At 48.8% G+C, this 17,840-nt stretch overlaps 1 protein-coding gene across 1 annotated transcript; it reads right to left on the reverse strand.

Moving 5' to 3' along the window:
• Positions 1–141: 141 nt before the first annotated feature.
• LOC100898668 (uncharacterized) lies at positions 142–3,651 on the reverse strand. Its single transcript, XM_018638693.1, is given in 1 exon segment — positions 142–3,651. A coding segment is annotated over 1 exon segment (3,510 nt).
• Between the last annotated feature and the right edge of the window lie 14,189 nt (positions 3,652–17,840).

Genomic DNA, 17,840 nt, shown 5'->3' on the forward strand with positions numbered 1-17,840 from the left:
TAGGGACATGAGAGCATTGAAGAGTGGGGAGATCGAATATATCGGGACGAAGTGAAGCCGACTCGGATGGAAGTGACCGAGGTATACGGATACATCGGAAGAGAGGCTCGAGAGATTCTTGCTCCTTAAGAAGCTGATAGATTACTTGAAAACTTCATCGTAGACGATATTACGCATGCGATTTTTCCGGAGAGGAGATGACCACGCCGCTGCGGCTTCTTGCTCGGGACATGCAACATAAAGCTGTCCGTGAGAGAAAATCATGTCGCTCAGATCAATCCCGACCCGCGAGAAAGATTGACCCTGTGATTTGTTAATGGTCATAGAAAAACTGAGGCGGATTGGGAATTGTCTGCGGCGGAGTCGGAATGGCAGCGTATGATGAGAATGGTAGCAATCGATGCGAGGTAGAATCACAGAAGAGTCCTTTTTCGGCCCTGTGGCGAATTTGCAAACGATTATTCGTTGGTGAAGTTCGGTAACGATGAGTCGCGTACCATTGCAGAGACCGTTCCGCACATTCAAATTCCTTAGCAGCATGACGATACTTCCAGCCTTTAGATGAAGCTCATGTGGAGGGAGAGTGGTTGGAGTAAGTCGGTTCAAGAACTCAGTAGGGAAATTCAGGGCGTCGCTGGGGTCGTCAATCATCGCCTCGTCTTCGCTCAGATATGTTCTTCTGAGGCCAGGAAGTTTATCGAGAATGTATTCGTTGAGTTTGCGAGCTGTCGCATTGAGAGGAGTGAGGATGGTAACTTCAGTGAAGTCTATATCGTGATTCTGGTCAGAAATTCCCTCGAAGATGTCGTCGGCCAAGTTCCCTCGGCATCGCATATCGACTGGAACCGGCATATCGGGGGGTGAGCGTCCATCGCCTATGTCCAGTAGCCATTCACGGAAGGATAAGTCGTCACCTCGGGCACGCATGTTTTGTCGTAGTTGGAACGGTTGGAAAAGTCGCCATAAAGGGCTGCTTTTCAAGCAAGCATCCACAATCTGAGCACGTGAGCCTCTCTCTACAACGGGCAAAATTTGGCGGAAGTCTCCGCCGAGAATCAGAATCTTGCCTCCAAACACCTCCGTGCTCTGCATTATGTCCTGGAGTAATTGGTCGACAGATTCGAGAGCTGTTCTCGGGGCCATCGCTGCTTCGTCCCAGATGATGATGTCGACGGAGCGGAGCGCCTGAGCTTCTTTCGATTGACGTTTCATGTTGGATGACTTGCTGTTGTCGTGGACATTCAAACGGAACGTTGAAGTTACTGTTCGACCGTCGGGCAGAAGATTCGCAGCAATTCCTGTCCAAGCTACATTCATGACGGTCAAACCGTTGGCTGTCGCCAAGTGATAGATGGTTGTGTAAACGAAAGTTTTGCCGCTCCCAGCAGGACCGTCGATGAAATAACACTGACCTCGTGGAGACTCAGAGGCGCGCAGTATGTCATCGACCACTACCCTCTGCTCTGGATTCAGGAGAGCGTAGTTGATATCCCCCTGAGTGCGATGAGATTGCAGATCGACGGGAATGGTCACGTCGTCGAAACGGGGAAGATCAACAGGGAGGCTTAGGCGATAATCTTTTCCGAAGTCCGATAAGCGTTGTGCTATGTCGTAGAAGGCTTTTGATTCCGCGACTTGTTCAGTCAGTCCTGCATGAAGATAATCTTCCATGAAATGAAGTTTGAATTCGTGCCAAAGCTCCAGCGAGCGAGGTGGATGGAGTTCGGCAAACATTATCAGGGCCACGAAGAACCCCCTCAATTGTGAAGGCATGCTGAGACCGGCAGCTTCTTGCAGGCTACTTCTGAAGAACGAATCGTCTTGCAAATAACCATTGGCTCTGGCGGCTTCGACGAAGGTTGGGTGAAGGACGCCGCCGACAGTTCGTACATCGAGGAAGGATGTGAAGCCAGTGCCGTACAACAGAAGAAGACGTAGAGCGAAACGCTCGTGATCTTGCGGGCTCACGAAGTACATGCGTCCGATTGTACGATCTCCTGCGCGTTTACGCGGATGCCAACATTGATGTCTGAAAGTGTACTTTTCGGGCATCTCGTTGTAGCGAAATCGGCGGGAATCGAGTAGGTTGGCAGGAAAGGTTCCTTGGTCATTCTCAATGTCTTGACACCTTTTGTTCTCCTTGAAAAAAGCTGTCAAGGTTGACAGCCTATTCACGGCATCTTGGAGTGCTTGTCCTTCGGAGCCTGGCTCAAACCGGACGGTTTCGAAACCTGGGAGGTGAACCTGCAGTCTCATCACACAGTCGCTTCGATCACTCATAGAGAAGCCGAGTATCCGATGCGCTGCTTCTGGTGCGCACACATAACGTGTGTCCCACTAAGAATTGATTTCGTCGTGAGGTCCTTGATCGGTGGCACTATTCAGACGGATCCGCGCTCTATCAGGACCTTTATATACGTATTTGAACAGGTATTTGATAGCATGTATGAGGGCGCAAACCTCGACATTAATGTGAGCGTTGTAGAGCAATGAGAGGTAGGGTAAGTAAGGTACCACAGACCGGTTGTCCATCTCCTGGCCTTGACAAACAATCTTTCGTCCGTCCTGTCGGCGTCGATATTCCGGATAGCCTGTGGTGTATATCGAGGTGTCGTTCCGAAAGGCTTTGGGATAATGCTTCGAGCACATCCCATTGACCATACAGGGAGAACTTGGGTTAGCTCTACCAAATGGACGATGGATCATGCAAGAAGAAATGATATTGTGGAGCACAGGAGATTCGTGAGGATCAGGAAATTCCGCGCTTATGATTGAATCGACATCGGCACCTGTACGAAGCTTGAAATCATTTTCCAGAGTGAGCAACATGTGCATGTGCGGGAGCCCACGCTTCTGGAATTCGATGACATAGATGAAGGCCGCGACGGAACCGAATACCTGTTTCTTAATCACCTCATGGCATAGGCTCTTCACTTTTAAGTTGAACACCCGGGCTATCAGATCGGGTCTATCCGAGGCGCGTTGGCCCGGACAGAGGTTGTTCTCGATCTCGGGCCGCTTCGGGTTGCAGGTGAACGTTATGAATAAATCGGGTTTACCGTATCTGGCAACAATGCTCATTGCATCCTGGTATTGAGCAATCATGTATCGAGGACTGCCGGTGAACGACGCAGCCAAAATCACTCGGCGGCCTGGCGGGCCGTCGTTGACGTTGTCACTCAGCATGTAATCTTCTAGACCTTGAACGGTATCGAGCCGAAGTTGACGTTGGTTTTGTCGTATGTAGTTGATGCGGTTCATCTCGATTTTCAACCAACTATCGACAATAAATTGCTGGAATAATTTTCCGGCGTGGTGTAGGGGGTTGAAGAAGGTATCTCTTGTAAACAGAAGATAGGAGTAATATTCCTTCTGAGTTAGGCGGGTCCGGCCAGTCGGATTGGCATTGTGCTTATTCAAGAGAGGATGCCACCCTTCTCCTCCCGACGGGAACAGCAGCGGATAAGTCAGAGGATCGCACAACTTGTCGAGATAACTAATAACGCGTAAATTGCCCGTGGTTTCGTGCACCACCAAGAGCCGATTTCCTGGTATATCCTCCTCATCCCCGACGTAAACGATAGCGACCTCGTTCGCTGTCGCTATGTTGTAGCGTCGCTGATCATCTTTCGGATCCTGTTGAAAAACCATTCAACCATTGGCTTGGGCTCGGACACTTTCCTCTTCGGCGACTTGTGCCATTAGGCGAAATGCCTGCGCATAGGGATTCGATGCTTTCAAGATGACATGTAACAACTTGAAGATCGATTCACCACAATCTCGGTTCATCGGTCGCGCGGTGAGCTCATTCGCCGCCTCTTCAGTGTCCATTATGAGCACTTGGGCGCACTGAGGGGCTTCACCGGTTCGTGGTCGTAGACCGCCAATCGTATGATACACCTGCCCGTGGACACGGAAACAGTATGGTCCCGTTCCGCGTGGTGTTTCAATGTTGGCCGCCATCGAGGCCATCGCGAGTGAATTATTGTAGTTGCGTATGTGTTGACGGAAAGCTTTTCCCTCAGCCTGCTGAGTGATGTAGAGATTCTGTAAAGCTGGTGGAAAATCCTCGAAAGCTTTAATTTCGACAGATCCGGCCGCGCAGCACATCGTGAAAGCTCGGCTGGCAGACGCAGTCCTCTCAGATTCGAAGTGTAAAGCGCCGCAACCAACGCAGCGATAGTTCATGCAACCAAGATCATGGGCTTCCCGGGGTCGTTTCTGATAGTCTCGAGCGATGTTAAGCGTTTGTTGCGAGCGTTGTGGTCGAGCTGACCCACGAGCTGGGTTGGCTCTTGGGATCACGACATTCTCCAGAGTAGAATCAGTTTGCTGTCCATCATTAATGCTAATCATTGGGATCATATCATTCTGCGGTGATTGGGATGTGTACTGTAGATCTGGCCGTCCGTAGACGTCTGTGCTCGGAGATGTTCGGGGCTGTGGTCATCATCAATGGATATAGTTATGGAATTCCGAATATGTCGCGTATCTGCCACATCAAGATCCGGAATCGGGTTGTTCTCCGGAAGCCGAGAACGTCTTTTCCGCAACCGTTCCTGCTGTCGCCGGAGGCGGTCGGATCTGCGAGGATGGGCCTGTCGGTCACGAGAGAAGCGGGAATGTCTCAACCTGGGCATCTCGACCGGAGGGAGATGAGCAAGGTTTTGAGAATGCAACGTTGTTCTCAATAGAAGTATCATATTATCCTGCTATATGTATATCGAGGGATAATTTTGATTGTCTGTGTGTATGTGTGTGTGCTATGTGGGAAAATTACCATCCCTCCTGAAAACGATGTAGAGGTTTTCGGGGATTCCTGGGGCGTTGGTGCATTCGATTGATAATCTGGAGCATACTTGCACATCTTCGAATCACAACGCGTCATCTCAACGCTCTTTGCATCGATTTTGGTTCGGTAAGGACACCGATCAAGAGCGGACAAAGTTTCCCGCCTAAATAGCTCCTTTATATATAGTAGGATAATTGCTTTTCACATTATCCGATGTGAAACACCGGACTGACCCTTCCCAATCATGTATATAAACAGCTTCAATAAAGACTGACTTCACTTGAGGAGTAAAATCCTATACCGGTATTATTTCTTTGGTCTGTTGTGTTCCGTCCGAAAGGTGCCTACTCATCCCATCGAACTCTTCGAGTACTCATCGTCATCTCAGGAGAAACCGACCGAAATTTCCCTTCAGAGCGCAAAGTAAGTCTGAGCGCAGCGTAATCTTAAGCGCTCGTGAGTTTGAGCGCAGCATCAATTCGAGCGCAAAGTGAATCTGAGCGCATCGTGAATTTGAGCGCTCGTGGATTTGAGCGCGGAGCTGATTTCAGCACAGAGCGCGATCAAGTTGACAGAGATGGCATTTCTTCGGAAATGCCCGGGGACCGTGTCCAGAAAACCACGTATTCCCGAGCGAAGCATGAGGGTGGGGAAGCTCAGGTTCCAGACGGGGTAGGCATGACATTGTGAGGCAGACTCAACCTAAGTTAGGGTGCCTAACCAAAGTTAGACCCACACGGCGCACAAACTTATGTTCATAGCCGAGCCACACCTGGGAGACAGCGCCACGGAGAAGATTTTGTGGGAACCTTGAAATTCGCATGGTATTCTTCGCGCTCAAATAACCTCCGCGCTAAAAATACCTCCACGCTCAACAACTCTAGCTCGCGCTCACATATACTTTGCGCTCAAATTCACCTGCGCTCAGATTTACGCTGCGCTCAGATTTGCTTTGCGCTAAGATTCACGCTGCGCTCCAACCTACGCTGCGCTGAGATTTACGCTGCGCTCAATTTTCCGCTGCGCTCGATGTTACTTGCGCTCAAATGGTATGGCACCGCATGAACGAACCTCGTAGCGCTCTGTAAGCAAACGCCTGTCCTGAACCATACCATCGTGGTCTTGGAAAAATTCGAGGGAGAGGACCCCGTGTCTGTAGTCCATCTCTTTCGGCGCAGATTGACTAGGGCGCACGGTCGATCAGAGCGCGAAGTTGAATTGAGCGCAGTATTGAATTGAGCGCATCGACGATTTGGGCGCAATCGATCCGAGCGCGATCGATCTCAGCACGATCGAATTGAGCGGAATTGATTTCAGCGAAATTGTTTTCGGCGCGTGATTGATTCGAGCGCTCGGTTGATTTTAGCGCATGATTGATCTGAGCGCACAGTCGATTTGAGCTCATGATTGATTCGAGCGCATGATTGATTTGAGCGCATGATTGATTTGAGCGCACAATCATAAACTCCCCAAGTAGGACCACGTTTATGAAAGTGCCAAGCGCTTTCATACTGGCGACCAGTATATCGACCTTACGGAACTCCGTGCGAATCTGGTTGCTCACTCGGTGGAGTCCATGCGCGACGCAAATTACCTGAATCATGCGCGGAAAGAGGACTTCAAGGAAAAAAAAATTCTCAGCAAACGTAGCTCCCGATGCTGTTCGGCTATAAACCTAAGTAAAAGGACTGTAGTAGCCCAAATCATTAGCGCCGAATTTTTTTGCGCTAGGACTCACAGTTTGGCATGTTTGCGATTGAGTACATCTGGCAGCTTCTCTGAGACCGCTACGAATGACGAGAAGCGGGATCGAAAGCAAGAGATTTGACTTAGGAGAGAATGGTTCGACCAATGGATTAACAGGCCGCGCCCATCGCACATATCCATTTTCTAACGGTTTCCGAGGCTCGGCCTCCGAGTCATTTTCCGCGCTTCCGTTGCTTCAGATCCAGTCTCGCTTCTTCTCAAACTCCTTCCCATCTGTATCAATGTAGCGTTTATGAGATGTGTTCAACGAAGTGTATCAGGATGTCCCTGGCGATTATTACTATCTCACAGAATCGGCAGGAATCCGGCCGCGAGTGTGGCGAACAAGTTAATGGTTCAGTTTAATTATGAGAATATCTAACGACGAGAGAGCCGGGCTGATGAAATATACTGAGTCTTCAGTCTAATATGCGCCCAGAAACCCCTGTGGCTAGAATTAGTGAATTCACCAGAGCGGAACGTCCCTGGGTATTTCCACAACCCTTCCGCACGTTTCACTGCCAGTCTTCTTCTGTAACTCTCATGTCAGTATCTGGACAATTAGCGAACCCTGAGCAGTTGTTACAATGTATCCCTTCTCACTGGATCACTATGTAAGGATGGGATAAAGAATCCCCGTCAGGGGGAACGTTTGCCAGTTACCCACTGTGTTCGCTAGCCGAGGTATCGATAAAAGGACATCAAATTCTTCACGTTATCAGTACGATGGTGCTCCGTGTTCCAGTGCGAATTCTCTAAGTTCGTGTCAGCGGGAGTAAATCAAGAATGCCCACCTCTCGAGACTACAGAGCCCCTCACGGCTACGCAGATGTAGGCGAAGAAGAAGAACAATCCGGCCGCACTCTTCCGAAGCCAATGAGGTTCGATCCCGGATGCGAAATCCAGGACCCTCAACGATATGTCCCTCCTATCTCAAGACTCGATATGGGGAAAATATTTGGACGCACTCTTATGAAGCCGATGAAGTTCGGTCCCGCATGAGAATCCTGGGTCCTCAAAGATGTGTTCCTATTCTTGTGAAGTTCCGATCCAGACGATCAAATCCGGCCGCACTCGAGCGACGCCGAGAATTAATCGATGGAATCGTATCGCAATATGGTTCAAATCCGGATGTGTGTCTCGAGCCCTTATTCAGCGAATCGAGAATATAGTACTACCTGGCTCAAAACCTTGAGAGTTCCTCGAAACGCACTGATGAGGGAATGAGGGATCTGAGAAACTCTCAGCCGACAGTGAAAAGGGAAAGTCGAATATTGCGAGCCTTTGGCTGTATCGGATCCTCTTCGGCGTACGAATTCTGCATTGCTGAGATTCAGCTTTCCGGCTTAGAGCATCCGAATCAGTTCCGAGGCCGGATCCTGTCTACATGGTTTTTGTCATCCGGATGATTCAGTTCGGTCGTGAGGTGGCCACGCGGCAGCGCGCATGCAGGTGTACGCGAGATGTGTCGAGCGCACCGACAACCTCGTCTTCGGCCTTGCGTGGGAGACGATCAGCTGATACCGATATTCCAATATCCTGACATGTGCTCGTCGCTTTCGTACCACGATCGTCAGCTCACCGACAGGCGCGATTATTCGCTCCGGCACCCTCGAGTACCACAATCCATCATCACGCACCACGTTTGGTTTCGATGTTCAATGATCCTCAATAACTGAGGTGATTTGAAGGTTCCAGAGGTAGTTTTCCAAAGACGCAGTTGTTGGAAGTTCAATAGCCTCTCTATCAGTTTTCCCTTGCCAGATGTCGTCTAAGAAGCCATCCGCGATTTCGAAACTCTCAACCCGAAACCTTTCGTGCACCCGTAAGAAGATCCGTCACATTTTTCTGGACAGCGTCCATAATGACGTAGTTCTACGTGAAAACTCGAGTTCGAGTGGATTTTGGATCTTGGGTCGTTCCGCTACTCTCCATATGCGCACCTCCGCTTTGGCTGAAATGTCCGTCAGCGAAACAACACAATACTGATTCCTGAGCCTACATACATAACAGTCAGACAACTCAAAACTTTCACTATCCCTCATGCTTGCCGTGACAACTGGTTCGCTTAAAACTAATGAAGGGGTGTTGGTTGTGGTCACAGATTTCCCATTGTCAATCTTTCTAATCATTGCTGGGAAACCATCTTCATCTATCGGGTTGAAACTATCGTCTTGGTGCCTCCGTGCTAATTGTGAAGTCGATGTCATCGACCACGTATCGGATGTCGATACGTCCTTTCGATGAGACAATAATCGAAGTGCGACGATTACTCCGATGAAAGTGATCCAACAGAGCCCTAGAACAATCGCAACAGTTTTTAGAATTGAACACAGCCCGTCGTATTTTCGGATCAGATGATCTGCTAACCCTTTTGATTGATTCGTATCCGAGCTAGTGAACTCCAGCGATATCTCCACAGGATCTATTCCTCTGAATGGTGGGGGTCGTGGAGGGACGATTACAATCCTTCGAGATGGCTTCGGTATTAGCTCCGTGGGTCCCGATGCTTGTCGGGCCTCATCAACTGGGGCTCGGGGCAAGGCGGCGGCAGCAGCTTCAATGGCAGGCTTGGTCTCTGTCTCCATGTTTGAAACTTGACGAGCCAAATCCTCGACCTTCCGTCGAAGATCCCTTCGCTGTTCCTCCCAGAGACGGTAGGGCAGTAATATGGGGTCGGTATTGGCACTCGAGGTTGGTTTCACTTCAATAGGGGTCAATCACTGATTTCTTTATTGTCATCTTCCGACCCAGGGAGGGCAATGACCCTGTCACATGACTCGGTGAGATCAGAGGAACTTGGCATTCTGGGAAATCGGTGATGACAACTATGAACAATCATTGATTGATTCGAAAGGAAAAAAATCAGAGGTAGCAGCAGAGCCACTACCGTGTAGAGAACGTGAAACGTTTTCGGAATGGGCATTCGTAAGACTCGAGCATCGTCATTATCTCTTCAAACTCGGCTCGTACTTTTAGGTCGAATTATCACTGGTGAAGTCGAACTCTTCACCGAAGTTGGGAAAATATCTTCACCGAAAATATCTTCTTCTGAGTGGAAAATATCTTCTTCTGAGTGGAAAGTATCTTCTCCTGAGTGGAAAATATCTTCTTCTGAGTTTCGAAACAACAATGTGTGGGAATTCCGTAGGGAGTAATGAAGTTGATGTCCCGTAAATGTGCTGTCTAAAGACACCAACCGGGTGTCGATCGGTGTAGAAGGCACGGAGCTGCAGGGCGTAGAAAATGGACAAGCTTCGTCACACTTTTGGTGAAATACCGAGCCAACCTATTTAAAGACGTTTCACGTCGATACACTTGGTATTATCCTCAGCTCGCGTGCTGATGGGGACCCGTGGATGGATTAGATCGGAGAATTCAACCACCACTCGAGTCACGAACGTCACAAAGCACGATGAATGACCAAGTCCGCGCGCTCCTCTTTATACCCGAAATCGGTGGAGTTCAACGATTTCCCGGAAATCGAAACTTCCGGCGCGTCCCGCGGAATGCGTGTAATCGGCTATATTTCTGAAGTATGGAAAAAGGGAGGGAATGATAGAAAAACTAGTCACTCTTGTCCAGTTTGCATTTTCCAAAACCCATAGAAGTAGGCTATCGTAGATTGACCCTGCCAGTAATAATCAGCGACCCGCTGAACACGTTCGATTATGTCGAAAGCGCATACTAGATAGTTTGTACAGACTAACCCTTTCTGACCACATGTATCTAGTAGTATAAAAGCTAGTTCAATAAAGGTCTTCATCAGCAGAGGAGAATTCCCGTCTGGGGTGACTTCACGTCTGTTGTGTTCATTCAACTGTGGTGATCATCGTTTGTGCTATCTCGTCGTCCGAAGCCTCGCCCCGAACTCAGCGTCCAAGCTCGGAAAAACCGACCAAATATCCTTCAGTGCGGCAATCTCCATCTGAATCCCAAGTTCGAGTTCAATCGAGCAGGTCTTGCAATTAAAAGTCTTCGTCACACTCGCGTTGATCAGGTCGAGAGCCGACAGCTCCGTGCATTAGCTCACGCGTACCTGATGATATATATTGGGTCTTCAGTCTCGTATGCGCCCAGAAATCCCTGTGGCTAGAATTAGTGAATTCACCAGAGCGGAACGTCTCCGGGTTTTTTCTCAACCCTTCCGCACGCTTCATTGTCAGTGTTCTTCTGTAACCCTCAGTATCTGAACAATTAGCTAACCCTGAGCAGTTATTACAATGTAACCCTTTTCACTGGATCACTATATAAGGATGGAATAAAGAATCCCCGTCAGGGGGAACGTTCGCCAGTAACCCAGTGTGTTCGCTAGCCGAGGTATCGATAAGTGGACATTAAATTCTTCACGTTATCAGCACGGAATTGCTCCGTGTTCCAGTGCAAATTCTCTAAGTGCAGGAGTAAATCAACAATGCCCACCTCTCGAGACTACAGAGCCCCTCACGGCTACGTAGATGTAGGCGAAGAAGAAGAAGCAAATCAACCGAGGCAACAAGTCTCGACCAATGAGCCGATCGTGTGCGGCCCACGACCACGACCACGTGTTGCAAGCAGTATCATCCTAGCACCAGATGGGAAGAATTTCATCCCATGGAAAACCATCCTGCCCTCAGTCCTGGACGGAGAGCCCTTTGCATGGGATGTCGTCTGCGGACGATTGAACATGCCTGACTCCGCCACTGCCGCGACTCCCGAAGGCAAAAAGCAGAAGCAGAACTTCCTGATTGGGAACAGAGCAGCGAGGTATATCCTCATCAACTCTATCAACCCCGATCTGGCGGTTACCCTCTTCTTGGACAACGCTGAGGATGTCGAGGCCCAAGAGATCTGGCGCCGCATCAAGATTCGTTTCCAACACGCTGATGGTACCAGAAAGAGTCTGTCCATGGCCAAGTTCCCGAGGTTCCGCTATCAACCAGGAGCGTCACTTCAACAGAATCTCCTCGCATTCAAAAAGGTTGTCTATGAGATGAACGAGGTTGGTTTCCAGCTGGAAGACGACTTAACGGTCTCCCGCCTCCTCGAAGCGCTTCCGTCATCCTGGGGGCCATTCCGCCAAGCATGGAGTGCCCGCAAAGAAGAGGACAAGCATCTTGACACTCAAACCGAGCTCATAGATGCTGAAGCTCTGCGCCAAGGTATGAACAACGCAGGTGAGGATGGTGGATTCGTTCGGTGGTGCCATGTATATCCTGACTCTGTCCGATGGTTTCAGTAGATACGGGAAAATTTACTTTCTCCAAACTAAGGATCAGGTATCAGATTGCATTGAATCGTTCACTGCTCGGTTTCAAAATCAGACAGGCCATCAGATATACCACTTTCATCCAGACGAAGGTACCGAGTTCAAGAATCGTAGAGTTACCAATCATCTCACTAGTATAGGAGCGGAGATCAGCTATTCTTCGCCCTATACTCCCCAGCTCAACGGGGTAAGCGAAAGATTAAATCGATCCCTCATGAATCTGACTAGACGGTCTGATAGTGGTGGGGGCCACAAGGCCATGGCCGAGGAAACGGCCTCGATGAAGCACCACAACGTTTGGGAGCTAACGCACCTGCCAGGAGGCAGACACACCATTGGTAACATGTGGATTTTTAAGGAAAAGGAGAACGAGGCTGGAGAGGTGATTCGTCGAAAGGCTCGCTAGGTAATCAAGGGCTGTTCTCAAGTCTTCGACCGAGACTATTCTGAACTCTATTCGCCCGTTGCCCAGTTCGACACGATACGCCTTGTTCTGGCTATCTCAGCCATCAAGGCGATGCACCTCTACCAGTTCGATGTATCAACTGCCTTTCTCCGTTCAGATTTGAATGAGGAAATTCACTACCCACAGCCGGGAGGCTTCGATGACGGCACCGGCCGCGTATGCAGGTTCCTCAAGGCCTGTTAGGGTCCCAAGCAAACACCTGGAGAATTTAAGACAAAAATCAAAAAGTGTTTTCTGGAAATGGGCCTGAGGCAGAGTAGCTCGGACCACTACCTCTTCTACTCCAACGGCCCGCATTGCATCTACGTGGCTCTCTACATCGATGACGGTTTGCTGTCTGTGTCACGTGAGGGAGATGCCGATCACTTCCTCGCAGTCCTCGGTAAGACCTTCGAGTTGACTTCTAATTCCCTCAAGAATTTCCTTGGTCTTCAAATCCAAGTGTCAGAAGATCGTCGTGAGACTCGAGTCGACCAATCCACAGGGAGGTCCCGAACATGATGATCGCCGATTGAGTCGAGACCTATGGGAAAAGAATCCCCTACCGGAGTGTAGTACAACCCTAGAATATTATCTGCGTATGGCCTGTTTGAAGGTCTTTACGAACCTACCGAAAATCGGCCCTTAAGCATTGAGCCTATGGGGAAATGAAAAATGGTGAGAATTATCGATCCGTACGCACTTTCCTCGAGATCGATTGGAATATATCGGAGTACACATTTTTGAAAAATACATCCTGCACTCCTTGAAGGAGCGCCGATTCGAATTTGGCGCTACGACGCCATATTGAGAGAGATTTCGAGCTCTACTGCTTGCTTACACTTCACTGCTGCTGCTGCGCGCGTAATCAAGCTTCCGTTGAAACCTGTGGGAACCTGTTGTTCTAGTTTTGTGAATTCGGAAGCGCTGAAAAACGAAGATGTCGGCCCGAGTTGAATCAATCATGGGTCTGCTCAGGAAGGAATTCGATTCTCTGAATTGGAGCGACCATGTGCTCAAGAATCCGCGATTTATTGGAAAGAAAATCGCTGATTCCTGCGTTCGAGAGTCTGAAATATTACGAGAGCGCGGATGTCTTGGAAATGGAACAGACCGAGGAAGTCTACGAGTCCAGGTACTATGATGAGGAATACATTCCTGTGTACGAAAACTTCGGAATCGATCGAGACCACTCCGCTCACGAATACATATCGAAGGTTCTCGATTAAATCGATGAGCACCCATCGCATACGTGGGCGACACTCCGATCGAAGTTTCGCCGGATCAAACATTCCTACTACATCAATCGTTTCCGCGAGTACTACGCACAAAGGGGAACATGGAGAGATCGTTTGATCCAGGACGCGCAGCACACCAAAGAACACTTTGACTTCGCACGGGCCAACTCGCTGGCCGTTCTCGACGACGATCTGAGGAAGTGGACGTTACAGAAAACGCGAGAGCTTGGCCTATCAAGGTTCTCAGCCTCTAATAATTGGCTAAATAACTTCAAAAGATGTTATAGGATATCATACATCATCCAGGAGAATCACCAAGTTTACGACACATCAACGCGAGGTGAACCAAGGAGAGATCGAGAACTCGGCGGCTGAGCTCATAGTGGACTATGTTGACACACGACTATGTGCCAACTACGGTCTGCCGCTGATATTCAACTCGGATCAGTCGGGTTTCAAATATGAGGTGCATTCGAAATTCGAATCGAACTTTGTCGTCCACTGGCGAAAAAAAAAAACCCGCCAGGTAGTGTCGAGGCCACTACCGCACTCATTGCGTGAAAACGTCACCTCCAACCTCTGCTCAGTATCTCAGTCTATTTAACTGATAAAAAGATTAGTTTTATTAAGGTGTGAGATCGAGCTGAGATTCAGATTATAAGCTCACTATACTCGGCTGCGTCGCCTTCTTCTTTATACCACTTTAAGAGACTTTCGATCAGTGGGCTCCCGTTATCGTCAGCTTTCTCGACAACAGTGTTCGAAATCGTGGACAGCTCTCGTTTTCCATTGTATTCCCGAAGTGCTGCGTTCCTTATGAAAACCACGGTATCTTCTTTTCCATTCAGCGCATGTGCTTGATCTGACCACAGATTTATGGTGACGATGCGTCTGGTATCGTCGACCAATCGAGCGCTCCGTTTCGTTCTGACCTTCCCGTCCCGGCAGCTATAGGTTTGAAGCTCTCCTACATCGTAAACGACGCAATACAGACTGACCGTTCTCGAGATGTCCGTAGTTAGTTACTCCGCTATAGAAGTACGATTCATCGTTAGTTTTGGTAGAGAATCCCCTGAGATGGGCTGGATACGAGTCACCTAGATGTCAAAAACAACTTTTCTTTAAATCGACGCTCTCGTTTGGAATTCGCGGCAACTCAAAATCGCTCGGTTGCAATTGATGTGAAAGAATTCAGAGCTCCTCTGCCTAATCATTCCCCTGTCCCCTATTCGCTCCTTCTCGCGTAACCTCAACTCTCCAGCTGTTTTCAAAACTCGCTCGAAATGGAATTTATTTCTCATCAGAACTCTCATTAGATTCTTTGGGCTCCCTCCTTTCGTCATCGTCTGACGCTTCCCCGAGACCCGGAATGAGGAACTCCATTTCCACTACTCCCGGATGCAAAGACACCGGATCTCCGATGAACGTTAGTCCTCTACAAAGCACACAGCGATCGCATCGTACAAAGTTGTTCCAAACATCTTTTTTAAATGTAGCTGCAGATCAACGCCCGCAAGAATGAGCTTCCGATGTCTTTTTCGATTCTGCGTCGGATTAAATCTTTTCATTCCTGAACGCCTTCCCTCTCCGACGGGGACGACGGTCATGGTTTTCAACTCGGGGTGACTGCACACGGCTTCCTTCATAAGTAGTGGATTGATCCGTAGACTTTTTTTCTGCCAGAAATATAGGAGGCAGATACGATACTGCCACTCGAAACTTTCCCAGTTTGAAGGTTTACTTTCAGAACAGTCACTGCTACTCAAGCTTTCCATTGCTACACGGGAGATGAACGATGGAATAAGTCGACCTGGCTATAGCACGATCTTCGTTATCTCGTAGGAGCTTTGGTCGGAGAACTTTCAAGTAGAGATAAGACGGACGCCTTTCCCTTTTTCCACTGAAACAATTTACACCCAATTTCTAAGCAAAGCTTGGATAGGCTCCGACACTACCAAGTCGAGTAAACGATCAGAATTCGACCGCGGCTTTGCTACCGTCTCACAATTCGTGGATTTCGGCCCGAGATTCACGGATTTCTCATTTGTACCGCTCTTTGAGCTCCAGGTTTTGCCTTCCACGGGCTAAGCTCATCTGATACATGACCTTTGGCAACAAAATGACCATTAAAGTCTGTTTGTTGAAGAATAAACTAATCATTTATGCGCTCTCATCGACGCTGTCGGGGGTACCGAGATTCATCTTCGAAAACAGCGAACACCTACGCCGATCGCTACCGAAGGTGACCTGCGGCTTCTCCCGTAAATTTGCCATTCACCTACGCAAACTTCCACTCGATTCTTCGACTGGACGTTGACTTATTAGGTCGCAAAGTGCCTCAAATTTTGTTTCACGAAGGACGAAGTACCTTGATTCTACCCACTCAGCCGAGCTTAAAGACGTTTTCACGTCAAAAACTCTCGTTGCAGTTCAAAGTATGAATGCTCTGACTCACAGCTACTCAATACAGCCAATTCTGAACATGAAGGGTGATTTAGTTGGTCGATTACTGGTGAACTTGCAAGAGCCGAGGGGCCAGTTTGGCCCGATCGTGGCGGGTGAGGTGACGAAGTACAGTAATCTGTTCGTCACTTGCTGCAAGTCAGGAAAGTTAGACAAGGGATTGATGAGAACTTGGTGTCAAGGAGTTCTAAAGGAAGTATTAGACCGTACAGATACAGATCGTTGCGTACTTTATCTGGATTCCTGGGGCGGTCAGAAATACGCAAGCTCGTTCACACTTCCGAGTCGAGAACTCACGACGAATACCGAGGAAAGTGCGTACGGATCGATAATTCTCACCACTTTTCATTTTCCCATAGGCCCAATTGTTAAGGGCCGATCTTCGGTAGGTCCGTAAAGACCTTCAAACTGCCCATACGCAGATAATATTCTAGGATTGTACTACACTCCGGTAGGGGATTCCTTTCCCGTAGGTCTCGACTCAATCGGCGATCATCATGTTCGGGACCTCCCTTGCAAGTACATGACGCCTCCGTTTCCAAACGGCACTAGGTACATTTTCAACGTCTTCGAAAAAAGAGGGTTTTTGATCTGGCGAAAGATGGAGGCGCCTAATCAAGAGGAAACTTGGGTTCTATATGCTCGATAAGGCTCCGAGTCATATCCATGCATTCCCAGAAATCCGTGAATTTTCTGGGGCCTATCGGAGCCAGCAGACGGGTCGGACTCGATGCCTTTTGGAATAGAACCATGAGAAAATGGATGAAGGGATCAATAATTCTCAAGGACATTGGTTTCGAGATTCGTTCGAGCCACTCCGAGAGCTTCTCACTTGAATCATGTATTTTCAAAACATCCTAAGTCTACTCCAAAAAAAAGACGACGAAGTGAAACCTGTCTGTAGTTTTCCCAAGAAGACACCGATCCAGGCTTGAGGGGTCATTTCTGAAAGCCCTCGCGGAGAGCTTCCAGAAAAAAAATATGAGACCTTACTCCCCCTCTATGTGTGTCTTCAATGACTGAAATGAGTCTTTGGACTTGGAGTGTTTTGAAAATACATTTTTTTTTTCAATTCAAATCTGCTCTGGAATCTTCCAGGATGGTCGGAGGAGGCTGATTTTTTTTCAAAATGTAGCTCAGGTCCTCAGCTTTCCAAGGCCGCCCCGTTCGACCCTGTACCTCCGCCCGTTCGAAAGTTACAGCTCTCTTAAGATCAGGCCCTTCCCTCATAGGGATAACATTGGATCGAAAATTTCCCTTGATGAATTTTTCCCTCATCTCAAAATCGCCGTAAAATCCTTCAAGATAGTCGCAGGAGGCTGTTTTTTTTTCAAAATGAAGCCTAGCTCGCCACCTTTCCAACGCCGCCCCGTTCGACCCTTTCGGTCGACTCGGTCGGAAGTTACTGCTCTTTTGATATAAGGCTCCTCCCCCATAGAGTCAACATCGAACCGAGAATTTTGGAAATGACTTTGCCCGCGAAATTTCTAACTGCTCCAAAAACGTATAGGCTGGTCGTAGGAGGCTGTCCTTTTTCCAAGATGCAGCTCATGTCTTTAGCTTTCCAACGAGGCCCCGAACGACCATAGGACCTGACACTCCATTCGACAGTGGCAATTCGAGCCCGGTTTGCGGCTCGGAACAACATTCCCCGAAGTACTCGCATACGCTCCACCATGAGTCCGCTTCTGCCTGTTAACTGCAGCTCGATAGTTGGCTGGGTTCCGAACACCGGCTCGGCGTGTGTGGGAGCCTTCATCACTGGAACTCGAAGACATGCTGCACTCCACTGACCATGAGTCGGGAACTCGCGAACAATGAGCACGTGCTCCGGAAACCATCGGAGGTAAGCGGCGGCAGTCGGAGCACAATCACGGAAACCTACTCAAAACAAGCTCCGTAGCATGA

The sequence above is a fragment of the Galendromus occidentalis genome, unplaced genomic scaffold (genome assembly GCF_000255335.2).
Source record: "Galendromus occidentalis unplaced genomic scaffold, Mocc_1.1 scf7180000075512, whole genome shotgun sequence".
Classification (NCBI taxonomy): Eukaryota; Metazoa; Arthropoda; class Arachnida; order Mesostigmata; family Phytoseiidae; genus Galendromus; species Galendromus occidentalis.